Below are 17,463 nucleotides of genomic sequence, written 5' to 3'. Positions count from 1 at the left end.
TCTCAGTGGTCCACATTGCTTCTTTCCCCTCTTTCCTAAACAATGGCCACCTTTCAAAGTGCACTGTCAAGAGGTAAACCCACTGATTCCCACTAGAAAGCATTTTGGGCTGAGTTTGTTTGACCAGGCTTAGTTTGTAACTATCAAAAGGCAACTGGGTGAGTTAGTGAATAGGTCTTGGCTTAGACCTTAATTAGGAAGCCCTGCATTAAAATTCTTTCCCAGACTCTTACTAGCTGAATAATCTTAGACGAGTGACTTAACTACTTTCATCCTGAGTTACCTCATTTGTAAAATGTAGATAATTAGGGGCCTGCCTCATTGGACTATTTTGAGGATAAAATAAGAAAATATATATTTTACCTTGCAAACTTTAAAATCCTGTATAAATGTTATCTATGTCACTAGGTAGGGACAAGGTGAGGAATGAAGTAGAGAGAAACCTAAAGCAATTTCCAATTTATTTATTCCCATCACCACCCTCTTCTCCCCACAACTTTCCTCACATCCAGTCATTGTCTCAGCTGTTACAGAATTCCCTGTATTATTTGGGTAACAGGAAGAGTTGAGGGAAAAGGTTCATCTTTATCAAACAGATTGAGCTTATAAAGCTGAAAGGTTCACCTAGACTTTCACAACTTTTGCCATAAGGAAATTCATTGAAGTTTCTAACTTCATTCCCTCCTGCTGTTACATAAATGCATGTTCTAGTGGACACAGAGTGACTGTTCATGCTTTGTACAACTATTCCTCAAAGTTTTTAGATCATAACCAGCCTTCCATTCTCTGTACTTAATTCTAGTTGTTTATGAACTCACCTAAATGTAGAAGTTTGTTTCTCTCATTAGTGGATTATCTTCACTACTCAAACTACATATGTGTGTAAGTAAGTGTATTGTGGGAAGGGCAAGTCTCATTAGCCTTGGTGGGTCTATTAGAGACAGGGAAGAGAAAAGAGGGCTGGTATGAGGACCAAAGGAGATAATATATGGCATCGCTTTGCTTTAATCTAAAAGTACTATGTAAACATTAATGATAATCATGACGATAGTGGAAATGGGGATGGTGATGATGTTAGTAATAGGAATGACCTAAATCTAAGAAGGCAAACTTCAGGTTAAGAGGATAAGGATATGATTTAGGAATTTGTCTATGTCAGGGGTTAGATGAGGAAGGTCTTACCAAGACTTCCAAGATTTTCTTATTTATCTTTTTTTTTTCTTCCAAGTATCCCATTTATAAACCTGGAAGATGAACTTAGACTAGATGCTCTAAGGTGCCATGAAATTTCAGTGAACTATGAGCTCTACAGAATCACAAAATATTAGGTTTGGAAGGGAACTTAAAAGTCATATAGATATTGAATAGGAGTTACCTGATAGGGACTACAAGTGATTATTTTCCCTTGGGTTAATTCTGGGAGGGGAATCTCTAAGACAGACAATGCTCTTTCCCCCCCCCCCCCCACCCCAGAGCTGTGAAGGAAAGATCTAATTGTTAGGTAGAACAAAAATCTTTCATTCTACATTTCCTGTCTACTGTTTCTCTATCTACTCTTTAGAGGTAAGCAAGATAAATCTAATTCTTCTTCTCTCCTTCTTATATCTAAGGAAAACTTATCTTGTTCTCCCAATTCTTGTCTCCAGGATTAGTATCCTGTCTCCTCGACAAATGCTCATATGGTCCAATTTCCAAGTACTACTCTACAGCTTATTCACATTCTTCACAAAATTTGGTGTCTAGGATTGAACAAAACACTCCAGGTGTTGTTAAACCAATTCAGTGCAGCTGTGTTGTAAAGAACATCCTCAGTTCCTTAGAGATGATGCCTTGGAAGCTCTATATCATCCCCTTGTGGTCAAGGTCTGACACTGAATAGTGTTCATTCAAATTTCAGATATACAAGGAAATTATTAAATTGAAGATTCATAATTGTTGAAGGAGATTAAGTACTCACCTTCACTCTCTGTAAGATAATCCTATCCTATGTTTTGCCAATAGTTTTAAGGCCTTAGGGAAAATTTGAACCTTACTGAAGTTATCATCATATTGGGGAAGGAGGCAGTGAGGGAAGACAAGTGATTTGCCCACAGTCACACAACTAGTTAAACACCAAATGCTGAAGGTTACATTTGAACTCAGGTTCTCCTGATTCAGGACTGGTACTATATCTACTATGCTACTTAGCTATTGCCATATTAGCATACTTTTTTTGCCCCCTGAGGCAATTGGAGTTATATAACTTGCCCAGTGTCACACAGACAGGAAGTCTTAAGTACCTGCAGCCAGATTTGAACTCAAATCCTCCTGACTTCACAGCTGGTGCATTATCCACTATCCACTACTAGTTGTTCCCATACCAGATACCAGTTAAATGAACTATAAATAACAATTTTAAATTTTCATATATAAAATGATGAAATTTTCCTTTGTGCATTATAATGTTTATTTTTTGTTATTGGTCATTAAGTATACATGTTTATAATAAAAAAGGAAATTGAAAACTAAGCCAAAGTTGTCATTTCCACTAGAGATTTTATTCCAGAAAAGGGAAAACTTTTAGGTGGCTAAGAGTCTTGAAAGCTGCCTACTTGTATTCAAAGAGGAAAACCATAGTTATTAAGAGAGGACACCAGGCACTTCACAGACATGCAAAGGGACTACATAGTTTTGTAGTAAAGAAAAAGTAAGTGGGGAGGATTACTGAGACAAAAATATGAAGATCCAAAAGTAGTGATCACTCTTTATGCAATAACAGTTTTTGACAATCTAGGCATTATGATACTCACCTGTGAATCCCAGCTCTACTATCATGTAATCAACTCTATAATGTTGAAAAAATCTGTTGTTTTTTGGAGCTTTGTTCTGCTTGTTTTGTAAAATAAGTAAAGTCAAGTCCTTGGAAGGAAGGAGACCTGGTTAAGGAGTCCTTAAAGCATGCTTAAATCTTCCCTTTCCTAAGTGGGTTATACAGAGCATATGCAAATATTTCTTTTTTTTCTTTCCCTTTTTATTATAGCTTTTTATTGACAAAATATATGCATGGATAATTGTTCAACATTGACCTTTGCAAAAACTTCTGTTCCAACTTTTCCCCTCCTTCCCTCCACCCCCTCTCCTAGATGGCAGGTAGTCCCATACATGTTAAATATAACATATGTGTACATATTTATACACTTATCTTGCTGCTCCCAAAAAATTGGATTTAGAAAGAAGGTTAAAAAAAACTTCTGAGAATAAACATAAAAATGCAAATAAACAACAACAAAAAAAGTGGAAATGCTATATTGTGGTCCACACTCACTTCCCAGTGTTCTTTTGCTGGATGTAGCTGGTTCTGTTCATCACTGATCAATTGGAACTGATTTGGATCCTCTTATTGTTGAAGATATCTACTTACATCAGAATTGATCCGCATAAAGTGAGTATTGTTGTTGAAGTATATAATGATCTCCTGATACTGCTCCTTTCACTTAGCATCAGGTCATGTAAGTCTTTCCAAGCCTCTGTGTATTCATCCTGCTGGTAATTTCTTACAGAACAATAATATCCCATGACATTCATATACCACAATTTACTCAGCGATTCACCAATTGATGGGCATCCATTCAATTTCCAGTTTCTAGCCACTACAAAAGGGGCTGCCACAAATATTTTTGCACATACAGGTCCCTTTCCCTTCATTAATATCTCTTAGAGATATAAGGCCAGTAATAACATTTCTGGATCAAAGGGTATGCATAATTTGATAACTTTTTAACTATAGTTCAAAATTCCTTTCCAGAATGGTTGGATCCATTCACAACTTCACCAACAATGCATCAGTGTTCCAGGTTTCCCACATCACCTCCAAGATTTGTCATTATCTTTTCCTGTCATCTTAGTCAATCTGACAGCTGGGTAGTGATATCTCAAAGTTGACTTAATTTGTATTTCATTGATAATGATTTTGAACAGCTTTTCACATGAGTAGAAATAATTTCAATTACTTAATCTGAAAATTGTCTCTTCATATCCTTTGATCATTTGCCAATTGGAGAATGAATTGATTTCTTATAAATTAAAGTCAATTCTCTATGTATTTTGGAAATGGTGTCTTTATCAGAACCTTTAACTGTAAAAATGTTTTCCCAGTTTATTGCTTCTCTTCTAATCTTGTCTGCATTAGTTTTGTTTGTATAAAAACTTTTCAATATGATATAATCAAAATTTTCTATTTTGTGATCAATAATGATCTCTAGTTCCTCTTTGGTTATAAATTCCTTCCTCTTCCACAGGTCTGAGAGTTAAACTATCCTATGTTCTTTTAATTTATTTATAATCTCAATCTTTATGCCTAGATCATGAACCCATTTTGGTCTTATCTTGGTGTACAGTGTTAAGTATGGGTCAATGCCTAGTTTCTGCCATACTAATTTCCAATTTTCCCAATAGTTTTTGTCAAATAGTGAATTCTCATCCCAAAAGTTGGGGTCTTTGGGTTTGTCAAACACTAGATTGTGATAGTTATTGACTATTTTGTCCTGTGAACCTAACCTATTCCAGTGATCAACTAGTCTATTTCATAGCCAATACCAAATGGTTTTGGTGACTGCTACTTTATAATACAATTTTAGATCAAGTACAGCTAGGCCACCTTCATTTGATTTTTTTTTCTCATTAATTCCCTCAAAATTCTTGATTTTTTTGTTCTTCCAGATGAATTTTTTTTATCATTTTTTCTAGGTTATTAATTAGTTTCTTGGAAGTCTGATTGGTATAGCACTAAATAAATAGATCAGTTTAGGTAGTATTGTCATCCTTATTATATTCGATTGACCTATCCAAGAGCACTTAATATTTTTCCAATTGTTTAGATTTGACTTTATTTGTGTGGAAAGTATTTTGTAGTTTTGCTCACATAGTTCTTGATTTTCCCTTGGCAGATCAATTCCCAAATATTTTATACTATTTGCAGTTACTTTAAATGGAATTTCTCTTTATATCTCTATATCACTAACTGTTGGATTTTGTTAGTGATGTATAAGAATGCTGATGATTTATGTGGATTTTTTTGTATCCTGCAACTTTGCTAAAGTTGTGGATTATTTCTAATTGCTTTTTAGTAGAATCTCTGGGATTCATCATATAATCTGCAAAAAGTAATAATTTGGTTTCCTCATTACCTACTCTAATTCCTTTCATTTCTTTCTCAATTCTTATTACTGAAGCTAGCATTTCTAATACAATATTGGATAGTAATAGTGATAGTGGGCAACCTTGTTTCACTCCTGATCTTACTGGGAATGGTTCAAGTTTATCCCCATTACATATGATGCTTATTGATGGTTTTAAATAGATTCTACTGACTATTTTAAGGGAAAGTCCATTTATTCTTATACTCTCAATATACTTATATTCTTAATAGGAATGGGTGTTGGATTTTATCAGATGCTTTTTCCGCATCTATTGAGATGATCATATTTTTTGTTAATTTTGTTATTAATATAGTCAGTTATGCTAATAGTTTTCCTAATATTGAAGCAGCCCTGCATTTCTGTTATAAATCCTACTTTATTTTGCTTGGTCTGAGATAAAGATGGCTACTCCTGCTTTTTTTTTACTTCACACGAAGCATAATAGATTTTGATCCAGCCTTTTACCTTTACTCTGTACGTATTACCCTGCTTTAAATGTGTTTCCTGTAAACAATATATTATAGGATTCTGGCTTAAGATCCAGTCTGTTACCTGCCTCCATTTTATGGGATAGTTCATCCCATTTACATTTACAGATAAAACTACTAATTCTGTATTTCCTGCCATCTTATTATCCTGAGATTGTACTTTTCTTTTTCTCCCCCCCCCCCCCATCTCCTCCCCAGTATTCAACTTATGGGCACCACTTGCCTCATGCAGCTCTCCCTCTTTAGGATCCTTCCCACCCTCCTTGAGTCCCTCCCCCTTCCTTATACTTTTCCCTTAATTTTTTCTGTATTCCCTTCTATTTATTCTATTCTTTTCCTTTTCCCTCTTCCTCTCCAGCTTTTTAATGAGGTAAGAGAAGTTAGTCTGTAAAACAAATGTCTAATATTTTCTCTTGAGCCAAATTTGATGAGAATAAGATTCACACAATGTTCTTCCCCTGTCTTAATCCCTCAGATATGATAAGTTTCCTTTGTCTCTTTGTGAGATGTAATTTCCCTCTTTTTACCTCCATTTCCCCCTTTTTTTCTGATACAATCCCCTTTCCACTTCTAATTCCCTTTTTTTTTGGTATTATAACAGTAAAATTAAGTTATATGCATGCTCTTTATATATACCTGTAACAGAAATACAGTTCTTAAGAATTCTTTTTACCTTTTTATGCTTCTCTTGAATCCTATATCTGAAGGTCAATTTTTTTTTTTTTTTAGCTCTGGCTTTTTCATCAGAAATAAATGGAATTCACCTATTTTATTGAATGTCCATCTTCTTTCCTGGAAGAAAATGCTCAGCTTAGCTGGGTAGTTCATTCTGGGCTGCATTCCAAGTTTTTTGCCTTTCAGAATATCAGATTCTAGGCCCTTCAGTCCTTTAATGTGGAAGCTGCTAGACCCTGAGTGATCCTTGTTGTGGCTCCTCGGTATTTGAATTTTTTTTTCTGGCTGCTTTTAATATTTTTTCCTTAGTCTTATAGTTCTGAAATTCAGCCACAATATGCCTTGGAGTTTTTATTTTGGGGTCTTTCAGATGGTGTTTCATGAATTCTTTCAATGCCTATTTTACCTTCTGATTCTATTATATTTGGGCAGTTCTCTTTGATGATATCCTGAAAAATAGTGTCTAGGCTCTTTTTTTTTCATCATGGTTTTTGGGGAGCCCAATAATCTTTAAGTTATCTCTCCTACATCTGTTTTCCAGGTCTGTTGTTTTTCCAAGTAGATATTTAACATTTTTTCCAAAATTTTTTTTTTTTGGTTTTGCATGACTGATTCTTGCTGTCTCAACAAATCATTCATTTCCATCTGTTCCATTCTGATTTTTAATGAGCTATTTTAATCATTAACTTTTTTTTTTTTACTTCTTTTTGTATATGTCCAGTTGAGGTTTTATATGAGTTGTTTTGCTCTATGGAATTTTTCTTCCATTTCACTGATTTTTTTAATGAGTTATTTTCTTTTTCCAATTCCCAAATCCTACTTTCCTGGGAATTCTTTATTTTTTTCCAATTCACAAGTTTTGTTTCCCTGGGAGTTTTTTTTACCTTTTTCATTTCATTTTTCAGAGAGTTGTCTTCTTTTTCTAATTTTTATTTTAGTGAATTTTATGCCTTTTCCACACTCTCTTGCAGAACTTCTCTTTCCTTTCCTCATTTTTCTTCTAGTTCTCTTTTAAGATCTTTTATAATTACTTCTAGGAAAGCCTTGTGTGATGGGGTCCAGATTATATCCCCTTTTGTGTTTTTTTTCTGGAGACTGTCTGCTATTAGTCTCCTCAGGGTTGGGAATTGCTTTGTTTCTGTACAGACGCTATCTATAGTTAGAGCTCACTTTGCTTTTTTACTCATTTTTTAAAAAGCCCTTGTGGTTTGCCTTCAGGGCAAGTAGGTTTCCAGCTTCCTCTACAGAACAGGGACAGATGGACAATAGCTTTCCTGTGAATGGGCTGCAAAGAGAGGACGAGCTGCAGGAGTGCTGCTACCCTGGGAAGATCCCTGCTATGCTGAAGTGTGACTGTGCTGGTCAGAACCCTGTGCTACAGAATGGCTTTGCACCTGTACTGTGGTAATGCTGAATCACTCCCAGTGCTGGGTATGACCAGGTCCTGTAAAACTCTGGTGTTTTGGGGTACACTCTGCCTTTTGTGTTTGTGACTTTTGTGCTGATCTACTGCTTTGCAACCAAAGCAGAATAGCCAACCTGTGGTAGAGTCCTCCCTGCAAATTCTCCACCAGTGGAGACCACATCCTATCCCCCTCACTCCCTCTGCTCAGCCTAAGCTCAGCCAACACTGGCAAGGAGGCAGAACATGGAGGCTAGCCTGAGCTAGCCTCCTCCCACCAATCAACACAGACCTTTTCCGGCAATCTTCCAAGTTATCTTTGGCTGGTAATTTGTTTTACTCCTAATATTCATGGATTCTACCAGTCAAGCACTATTTCAGAGGCTGAATTTGGTAATCAGTAGTGAGAGGAGAAGGGAGCCCAGAATGAAGTGTGTGTCCCCTCTGCCATCTTGGCTCCACCCCACTAAATTTTTTCTTAGGGAATTGATTAATAGCTTGTTCTATTTCTTTTTCTAAAATGGGACTATTTAACCAATTTACTTCTTCCTTACTCCAACTTACTTACTTCCTTTTTTGTTAATCTAAGCAAGCTATATTTTTGAAGGTATTCATCCATTTCATTTAAGTTATCAAATTTATTGGCATAAAGTTGGGCAAAGTAACTCCTAATTATTACTCTAATTTCCTCTTCATTAATGGAAAGTTTTCCCTTTTTATTTTTAAGACTAATAATTTGATTTTCCTCTTTCCTTTTTCTAATCAAATTTACCAAGGGTTTACCTATTTTGTTGGTTTTTTCCATAGAACCAACTTTTAGTTTTATTTATTAATTCAAAAGTATTTTTTTACTTTTTATTCTATGAATCTCTCTTTTTATTTTTGGAATTTCAAGTTTAGTGTTTGATTGGGGGTTCTTAATTTGCTCTTTTTCTAGGTTTTTTAATTGCAAGCCTAATTCATTGATTTTCTCTTTCTCTATTTAATGCATCCCACACAGTTTGGTATATCATCTCATCATTGTTATTCTTTTGGGTGAAATTATTAATTGTGTCTATGATTTACTCTCTCACCCATTCATTCTTTAGGATGAGATAATATAGTTCCAATTACTTTTTGGTCTATTTTCCCTTGGCTTTTTATTGAATGTAATTGTTATTATATTGTGATCTGAAAAAGATACATTTACTATTTCTGCCTTTCTGTATTTGAATTTGAGGTCTTTATGTCCTAATATGTGGTCAAATTTTGTATAGATTCCATGAACTGCCGAGAAGAAAGTGTACTTCTTTCTGTCTCCATTTAGTTTTCTCCTAAGATCTATCATACCTAACTTTTCTAGTGCTCTATTTACCTCTTTAACTTCTTATTCATTTTGTTGTTTGCTTTATCTAGTTCTGAGAGTGGAAGCTTGAGATCTCACACTATTATAGCTTTGCTGTCTATTTCTTCTTGCAGCTCTCAACTTCTCCTTTAGGAATTTAGATGACATACTACTTGGTACATATATGTTTAGTATTGATATTGCTTCATTATCTATGCTACCATTTAGCAAGGTATAGTGCCTTTCCTTATGTCTTCTAATTAGATTAATTTTTGCTTGATCTGAGATCAGGATAGCTACCCCTGATTTTTTGACTTAACCTAAAGCATAGTAGATTCTGTGCCAGCCTTTTACTTTTACTGTGTATGTATCACCCTGCTTCAAGTATGTTTCCTGTAAACAACATATTGTAGGATTCTGATTTTTAATCCAGTCTGCTATCCACCTCTGTTTTATGCAGGAGTTTACACCATTCACATTTATGGTTAAAACTACTAATTCTGTATTTCTTGCCATCTTGTTATCCACAGATTATGCTTTTCTCTTTCCTTTCTCTCTTACTCCCCTCCCCAGTATTAAACTTGTGAGCACCACTTGCCTCACACAGCTCTCTCTCTTTAGACATCCATCCCTCCCCTTAGAGTCCTTCCCCTTTTCTTAAACCTTTCCCTTACAATTTCTGTATTTCCTTTTATTTAGCCTAACCTTTTCCTTTTCACTTTCCCCCTCCCACTTTTCAATGAGGTAGGAGAAGTATCTCTCTAAATCGAATATGTCTAATATTTTCTCTTTGAGCCAGTTCTGATGAGATTAATATTTACACTGTGTTCATATTCCTCCCTTCTTTCTTTCAAATATAATAGTTTTCCTTTGCCTCTTTGTGAGATGTTGTACCTTCACATTTCCCTTTTTCTGGTACAATTTCCTTTCCTCTACTAGATCTTTTTTTATATTATAACAGTAAAACCAAATTATACATTTACTCTTTATGTATACCCATAACAGAAATCCAGTGCTCACAAGTTCTTTTAACCTTTTTATGCTTCTCTTGATTCCTATATTTGGAAGTCAAATTTTATGTTTAGCTCTGGCTTTTTCATCAGAAATAAATTGAATTCACCTATTTCATTGAGTGTCCATTTTCTTCCCTGGAAGAAAATGCTCAATTTGGCTGGGTAAGTTATTATTGGCTGTATACCAAGTTTCTTTGCCTTTTGGAATATCATATTCCAGGCCCTTTGATCTTTAATATGGATGCTGCTAGATCCTGAGTGATCCTTATTGTGGCTCCTCAGTATTTGATTTTTTTCCTCTAGCTTCTTGTAATATTTTTTCCTTGGTCTGATAGTTCTGGAATTTAGCCACAATATTTCTTGAAATTTTAATTTTGGGATCTCTTTCAGTAGGAGATAAATGAATTCTTTCAATGTATATTTTACCTACTGATTCTATGACATCTGGGCAGTTCTCTTTGATGATTTCCTGATGATGATTTGATGATTTAATACTGGGGAAGGGAGTAAGGGAGAAAGGAAAGAGAAAAGCATAATCTGGGGATAACAAGATGGCAGGAAATACAGAATTAGTAGTTTTAACCATAAATGTCTAGGCTCTTTTTTTTTTCATCATGATTTTCAGGGAGTACAATAATCCTTAGATTATCTCTCCTAGTTCTATTTTCCAATTCTGTTGTTTTTCCAAGTAATATTTAATGTATTTTTTCTATTTTTTCATCTTTTTGCTTTTGCTTGACCGATTCTTGATGTCTCCTCGAGTCGTTCATTTCCATTTGTTCAATTTTGATTTTTAATGAATTATTTTCATTTACTTTTTTTATTTCTTTTTGTATTTGTCCAATTACTTTTTTAAATGAATTGTTTTGTTCTATGGGTTTTTTTGTTTCATTTTGCCAATTTTATTTTTTAAGGTGTTATTTTCTTTTTTCCAATTCAGAAATTTTGTTTTTCAGGGAGTTGTTTTCTGTTTCCACTCTATCTTTTAATGAGTGATATGCCTTATCCAGACCCCTTGCAACATTTTTCTTCTAGGTCTCTTTAAAGATTCTTTTTAATTTCTTCTATGAGAGCTTTGTGTGGTAGGGATCAGATCATATCCACCTTTGGTTTTTCATCTAGATATAAACTGTTTTTAGTCTCCTCATGGTTTGAAATCTGATCTCTTTTAGTATAGAAGCTATCTATACTTAGAGCCCACTTTGCCTTTTTATCCATTTGGAACACAAAGAAAACAAAAACAAAATGAAACAAAAAAACAATGCTGCAGTCTGCTTATGGGGCAGTGAGGTATTTCCAAGCTACCTCTATAGACAACAGGAAGTAGCAGTGAATTGGCAGTAGGACAGCAGTGGCTGTGCTGAATTTAGTGGTTTTGAGAAGATCATGCTGAATCCCCCTCCCAGTGTTGGGTGGGTGTGGCCAGGTCCCTAGAGACTCTAGTGTTTTGGGATTATACTCTTTACCCTTTGTGTTTATAGCTTCTCTGCTGATCTACTGGTTTGCTACCAGAAAAGAGTAGCCAACAATTTGGTAGAGTTCTCACAGCAGGTTTTCTACCAGCAGAGAACACCACCCACCACCCACCCCCCTTCCTGTTTCCTCAGTGTGAGCTGTTCTCTGTGTTCTCACTGCCTGTCTGAGTATGCTCCTGACCTAGCCCCATTTCATCCCTGTGCATGAGCAAAAACAGACCTTTTCTAGCAAATTTAAAGATTATCTTCTGTTGGTAATGTGTTGTACTCCCAATATTTGTGGTTTCTGACAGTCAAGCACTAATTCAGAGGCTGAGTTTTGTAAAATAGTTTGGGTGTAGAGGAGAGCGCAGAAAAACACATGTGTTCTCTCCGCCATCTTGGCTCCACCCTCCATATGTAAATATTTATTAGCTGCAACCAATCTTGGCTTGGGGGAACTACTTCTAATCATGAGTGACTAAAGTGTTGAAACCAGAGGGTGACAAACACCTTTTTGGCTGGGACACTGATGAATTTTGAGTTTCTGAGCAGGAGAATTGAGTGTATATAATAGAGTGATCTATCTTCTCCATTAGAACTTTGTTTCTTTTCCTTCCTTGTGGTAAATGAGAAAGAGCTGCTGATGGTATATAGGTAACCAAGTTTTCTCCCAATAAGTTGCCATGTCTTTCTGTAGCTCTAGGGATCATAGATTTGTTCTACCATACAAAGTTAAAAAAAAAAAGTTTCATTTAGATTGTCTCCAAAGTTCATTTTGTGCTCTGTTGTTGTTGATTTTCAGATAGCTCTCCAAATCTTGCATTCCTATTTTCTCACAATCCTTCCATTCATGTTTCCTTGCTGCCTTCTTTCCAAAGTGCTTTATATACTCTTTTCCTTGTATTTCATTCTTTTCAATTTCTCTCCCCTCCTTCATTTCTCATTCTCTAATTAAGTTTCTTTTCTCTTTAATTTTGACTTCTCATCAAATTTTGACTGTCTCATCAAATCTTTCTCTCTGTTTCCTAATTAAGTTATTTTTCTCTTTAACGTTGGCTTCTCTGTATCATCAAGTCTTTCTCTATGTTTCCCTCCCTTCCCTCTTCCTCTATTTCCCTAATTTTCCTTTCCCTGGCTAGTTGATTAGGTTTACCAGGTTATTTAGTTTACTTTTTAATTCTTCATCTCTCCCCATTGAAATTAATGAGGTTCTTAAAAGCTTCAATGCCTTTTGCTAAGGGATAAAGAATAAAGGGGGGAGAGAGAAATAGGAAAACTTATGGAGAAAAAAAGATACTTCTAAATAGTCTAATGACAGAGTAACATCTGGAGAACAGTAAAAAGAAAGATCAGGAGCAGGTGGGCAGTGGTGGATGTAGGGTATTTAATGGAGTATTGTAAAGAAAAGGACAAATGTGGGGAATTCAAAGCCCATTATTGGAATATGATTTAGGAATTAATACTGGATTAGGATGAGATGGAATACAGATGGGTTATCTAGCAAGTTGCTCTTCTCAAAGATTCATTGTATCCTTCTGCCTATCTCTTCCACAGCTCCTGGGGAACGTTCTTGTCATCTGCCTGACTGAGCACTTTGTCAAGGATTTCATCCCTGAAGTTAAGGTTGCCCGGCAGAAACTCAAAGTTGGTGTGGCCAATGCCTGGCCCAATAGTACTACTAATCCCCTACACATCTGGGAGCTTTCAGCTTGCTGAGTCCACTGTGTTCCATGCTGTCCATCTTCTGCACATGGAAAGAATGGGGTCTGGCTTTATGGGCATAGCAACTGAAAATAAATTGCATTCAGTCCACTGAGCCTCATATAGCTTTCTTTCCTTTCTCTTTGGGGTCATTAAAGAAATAAGAGGGAGTGGGAAAGGCAAATTGGAGTGGAGAGAAAAGATCTAGAAATATAGGAGATGGGAGGTTCAGAGGTAATGGGGGAAAAAAACTTGAGAAACAAAGAAAACATACTAAGAGAAAGCACAAGAGATACATTTGCCATATATTTCAAAGTGCTTGTTTCACCATATCCTTGAACCCCTTATTTTTTATTTCTTTTTCAGAGAACTAAGAAAATGTATTTCATTTTTCTGGATATTTTATCCTCTTGTTTCTTCTGTGGGGAACTGCCTGCCCTTTGCCCAAGATTTTTATCCACTGGGATATGTACATCATATGGTTTGCAGGTATATGAACACGCAGATATACATTTTCTCCTTTTCTCCATTTATCTTTACAAATCCTCTCTCATTCCATAAGCTACAATCTCTACCTTCTCCCCACTCCAACCAATGATCAATTATTTAATATCTCTCACTTTTTTCCCTCCCTAGACCCCACTCAAAATTCCATTTCTCTTTTCTCCTTTATTCAGTGCAGATGTTTTATTGCTGGATTTATCCTGCCAGCTGTCATATAAAATAAAGGCCTGAAGAGGTTGCCTCATACTCCCATTATGGGCATATATTCCATCTATTGAATTAATCTCATCCTGATATAAAGACCTTGACTCTAAGCCTTCTACTATGACACAAATGTACAACCCTAATAGATAGTAAGTAGATATGTAGCAAATTTATCCAAGATGAAAAAAGGTAGCCAATAAACAATAACATAAAAATAGGAGGCTGATAAATATGATTAAAAAGAGAGACTATGCTGGGAGGCTCTGATTTTTCCTATCTGGGTGTGGGAGAGAGAAAAGAGGCAGCTGCAGTTGTAGTTTTCAAACAACAACCACATTACATATTTTCAAATGTATTTAGGGCATTCTTGGTCAGACAACAATTGTATTAGATAAGCCCTAAAATTCCCTTCAAAATACATGGATCAGTCTATGATTAGTTCTAGGCTTCTTGGAGGGGCTAAATTATTCTGAGTCAGGAAATCTTACCTAGAGGGAAGGGAAGGACAGTGGGTATGTCTTTTAGGGGATAGTTAACAGTTGTCTCTAAGGAAAAACTTTGAGATTGTAATGAACCATCATACAATGAGCCACTGAGATGTTTCTTGAGTTTTTGAGGAGTAAAGAAGATGGGTTGTGAGCAGGAAAAGAATTCCATGTTGTGAGAGGGAAGTAGAACATGAAACATAATAGAAAGATGATAGTGGACTTAGAAGGTATCACAGAAGTCATTTAGTCCATGTCATTCCTAATATATGAACTTCTACTACAAAATTTTTGTCTGGTGATTACAGAGCTTCCATATGGCAACCTCTAGTCAGAGAGAATTCTTGATTCTCCATGATAGATTTTATCATTTTTAAAAACTGCTTATTATTACAGTTTTTCTTCTAGGTATTAATCCAGATATAGCTTCTTTGCACATAAATGATCCTACTTATACACTCTAGGACCAAGCAGAACAAATATAATCTCATCTTTACATGTCAATCCTTCTTATAGATGAAAAAAAACTGTCTTTTCTATTTTTGTCCATTTCTTCAGAACAATATTCTTTATTCCCTTTACTGAAATAATCTTAAATTCTTATTGTTATGACCTCATATTATTATGACTCTACACACTTTTCAGTTAATATCCTTCTTAAATATGATACTCAAGAGTGGTCAGCCCACTCCGAATGTAGTTTGAACAGGGAGCAATATAACATGACTATCATTTCTTCTCTTGATATTATGTTTTTTATTTATTTAATCCCAAATTGCATTTAAATCACAATTTCAACAATGCTCTCTAGGCATGTTTCTCTAAATATCATAGAATTCAAGACTTTCTTAAGTAGCAGGGATTGCAGAAGCTAGCTAATCCTGTCTGCCTCATTGTTCCTCAAGGGAAAAAGTATTCCTTCCACAAATACATAAAACAAATGCTCTTCTAACATTTGAATGGAAATCACAAATGATCAAAAATGCCATTGCTTCCTGAGGCAGCCTATTCTCCTTTGGGAAATCGTTACTTGTTCCCTTTGTAAAGAGAATACATTTGCCTGTTTGTCACTGGATTGGCCAGTTTGCTATTCTTTCCCTGACCATGACTCTGGATTTACCTAGACCAGATTTGACTCTGGGGACCTGATATCAAGGTGGGATCAGTCCTTCTTTCATTATATCCCTACAGGTCTGTTCTAAAACATTAATTCTCAAACTTTTTCATTTTAGGTTGCCTAATACTCTTAAAGTTTAATGAGTATGCCTAAATAAAGCCTTTTCAAATATGGTTTAGATCTGGCAACATTTATTATAATAGAAATTGAAGGTTATCATTTTCATTATTATTGTTGAGGTTATTTTTGTTGTTTTCATCTCCTAGCTCACCTGAGAGAAATTCAGAGATCCTAAGGGGTTTCCAGACTATAATTTGAGAATTGGTGTTCTAGAAAATTTCTGAAACAAAATTTAGTTATAACTCCTGATTAAGATTTCATCCAAAGGAGATACTAAACTCCTCAATTGTTATAAAAGCACTCAAATATGATATGAGTATCAGGTATAAGATTCTTTTTATTTTATCCACTATACAAACATTATAACATATAAACAATTATACTTACTATGTTTCCCTTAAGAGTTAAAGACACATTGTGAAATTTCTATACAAATATTTTCCATCTATGATGGACCTGTTCTGACCAAGTCTTTCACAATGATATCAGAGAAGCCTCTTTATTTAATGAATTTAAACATCCACATATAGGATCCTCCCATTGATTTATCCTATTCTGAGGATCACTCTATTAAGGAAATCTTCTTATAGAATAAAACTCAGAAACATTCAGTCTCTGGAACTCCTGAATGTGGGTTTGTCTACAAGGTAAATCCAAGACTGGAAATGTTCATTTTCAAGGTTGTTAGTGTTTTGACTTATGTTCAGAAAAGAGAACTGAAAGGGAAAAAGAAAGTTAGTAGTTATTGGAAAAAAATCTCAGGAATGTAAATCTCAGACTCATCAAGTTTGTATAAGTTTCATGTCCTAATCTCCTATAAGTCACCCTTTTTGCTCCTAAAGTAGGAAGCACACACTTATGTACTATGAACAGGAAGGCAAATGTGGAAAGAATCTTTGAAAGGAAAAAAATCAAAAGAGGCTGGCCATTTCACAGATCACTTTGATAGACAATAGAGGAGTAATTTTGTCTGACTACTGTCCATCCTCAATTCCCAGCCACTGTAAATGACCAGAGATATTTATTCTCCACTGTAGCTGTATGTCCTGCAATTCCATGAAATTGAAAGAGGAAGTCATCAGATTGTTATTCCCCTTGTGTAATTTCTGCCTCATGTTTCTGATTCTGGCCTTTAAGGTAGTTTCCTTCAACTTATAAACACATACCTGCTTATGGGTGTGTTCATATATAAAAATAATTTTGTATATGTATAAAAGTATACATCTATTCATATTTATATTTATATAAGCAAATAAACATATTTGTAAAATTATTTCTATTTCTAAATGTTTATATTTCCTGTTTCTTGATCAAAGTATATTCCATCATCAGAATCATTATTTTGCTGTTGTGTTTTCTTTAACTCAAGTGAAGAATTTCACATTTATTTCAAATCAACTCAAATTTAATTAATAACTCAAAATTAATCAATTAAAAATGATTTCATTTAAGTTAATGATAATAATAAAATAGTGGCAATAATAAAAAACTAATAATATTGGTATTTATTTAATACTTTAAAATTTATGAAGAATTTAATATACAGAATCTTATATGAGTCATACAACAACCCTGTGAGTTGTCATAGGGTTTTGTTAGCATCTTATTTAATTATGAGACAATTGAGTAAGGAAAATTAAGCAATTTTTCAATGAACATGTGGCAAATGAATGACAATAGAGATTACTTTTCTCTGAGCCCAAAACTTTTGTTGCTATAAGAAATGACTTGTTTGAAAAAATCTGTAATTTGTCATTTTAAATGTTCTTTGAAGCATTGTGGCACCTGTATGTTTT

The 17,463-nt window shown here is 34.8% G+C and overlaps 1 protein-coding gene across 1 annotated transcript in view; it reads left to right on the top strand.

Annotated features, from left to right (window-relative positions):
* The window catches only part of LOC127555337 (hemoglobin subunit beta), a 47,951-nt gene extending 34,601 nt beyond the window's left edge, over window positions 1-13,350 (top strand). The window contains exon 3 of the mRNA XM_051987565.1: window positions 13,091-13,350. Coding sequence (XP_051843525.1) covers window positions 13,091-13,252 — 162 coding nt within the window. The 3' untranslated portion in view covers window positions 13,253-13,350. The remainder of the gene's footprint in view (window positions 1-13,090) is intronic.
* The last annotated feature ends 4,113 nt before the right edge of the window (window positions 13,351-17,463 follow it).

This window comes from Antechinus flavipes, chromosome 3, assembly GCF_016432865.1.
Source record: "Antechinus flavipes isolate AdamAnt ecotype Samford, QLD, Australia chromosome 3, AdamAnt_v2, whole genome shotgun sequence".
Classification (NCBI taxonomy): domain Eukaryota; kingdom Metazoa; phylum Chordata; class Mammalia; order Dasyuromorphia; family Dasyuridae; genus Antechinus; species Antechinus flavipes.
The sequence above is the reverse complement of the archived record's forward strand: the minus strand, read 5'-3'. Positions and strand labels throughout refer to the sequence as shown.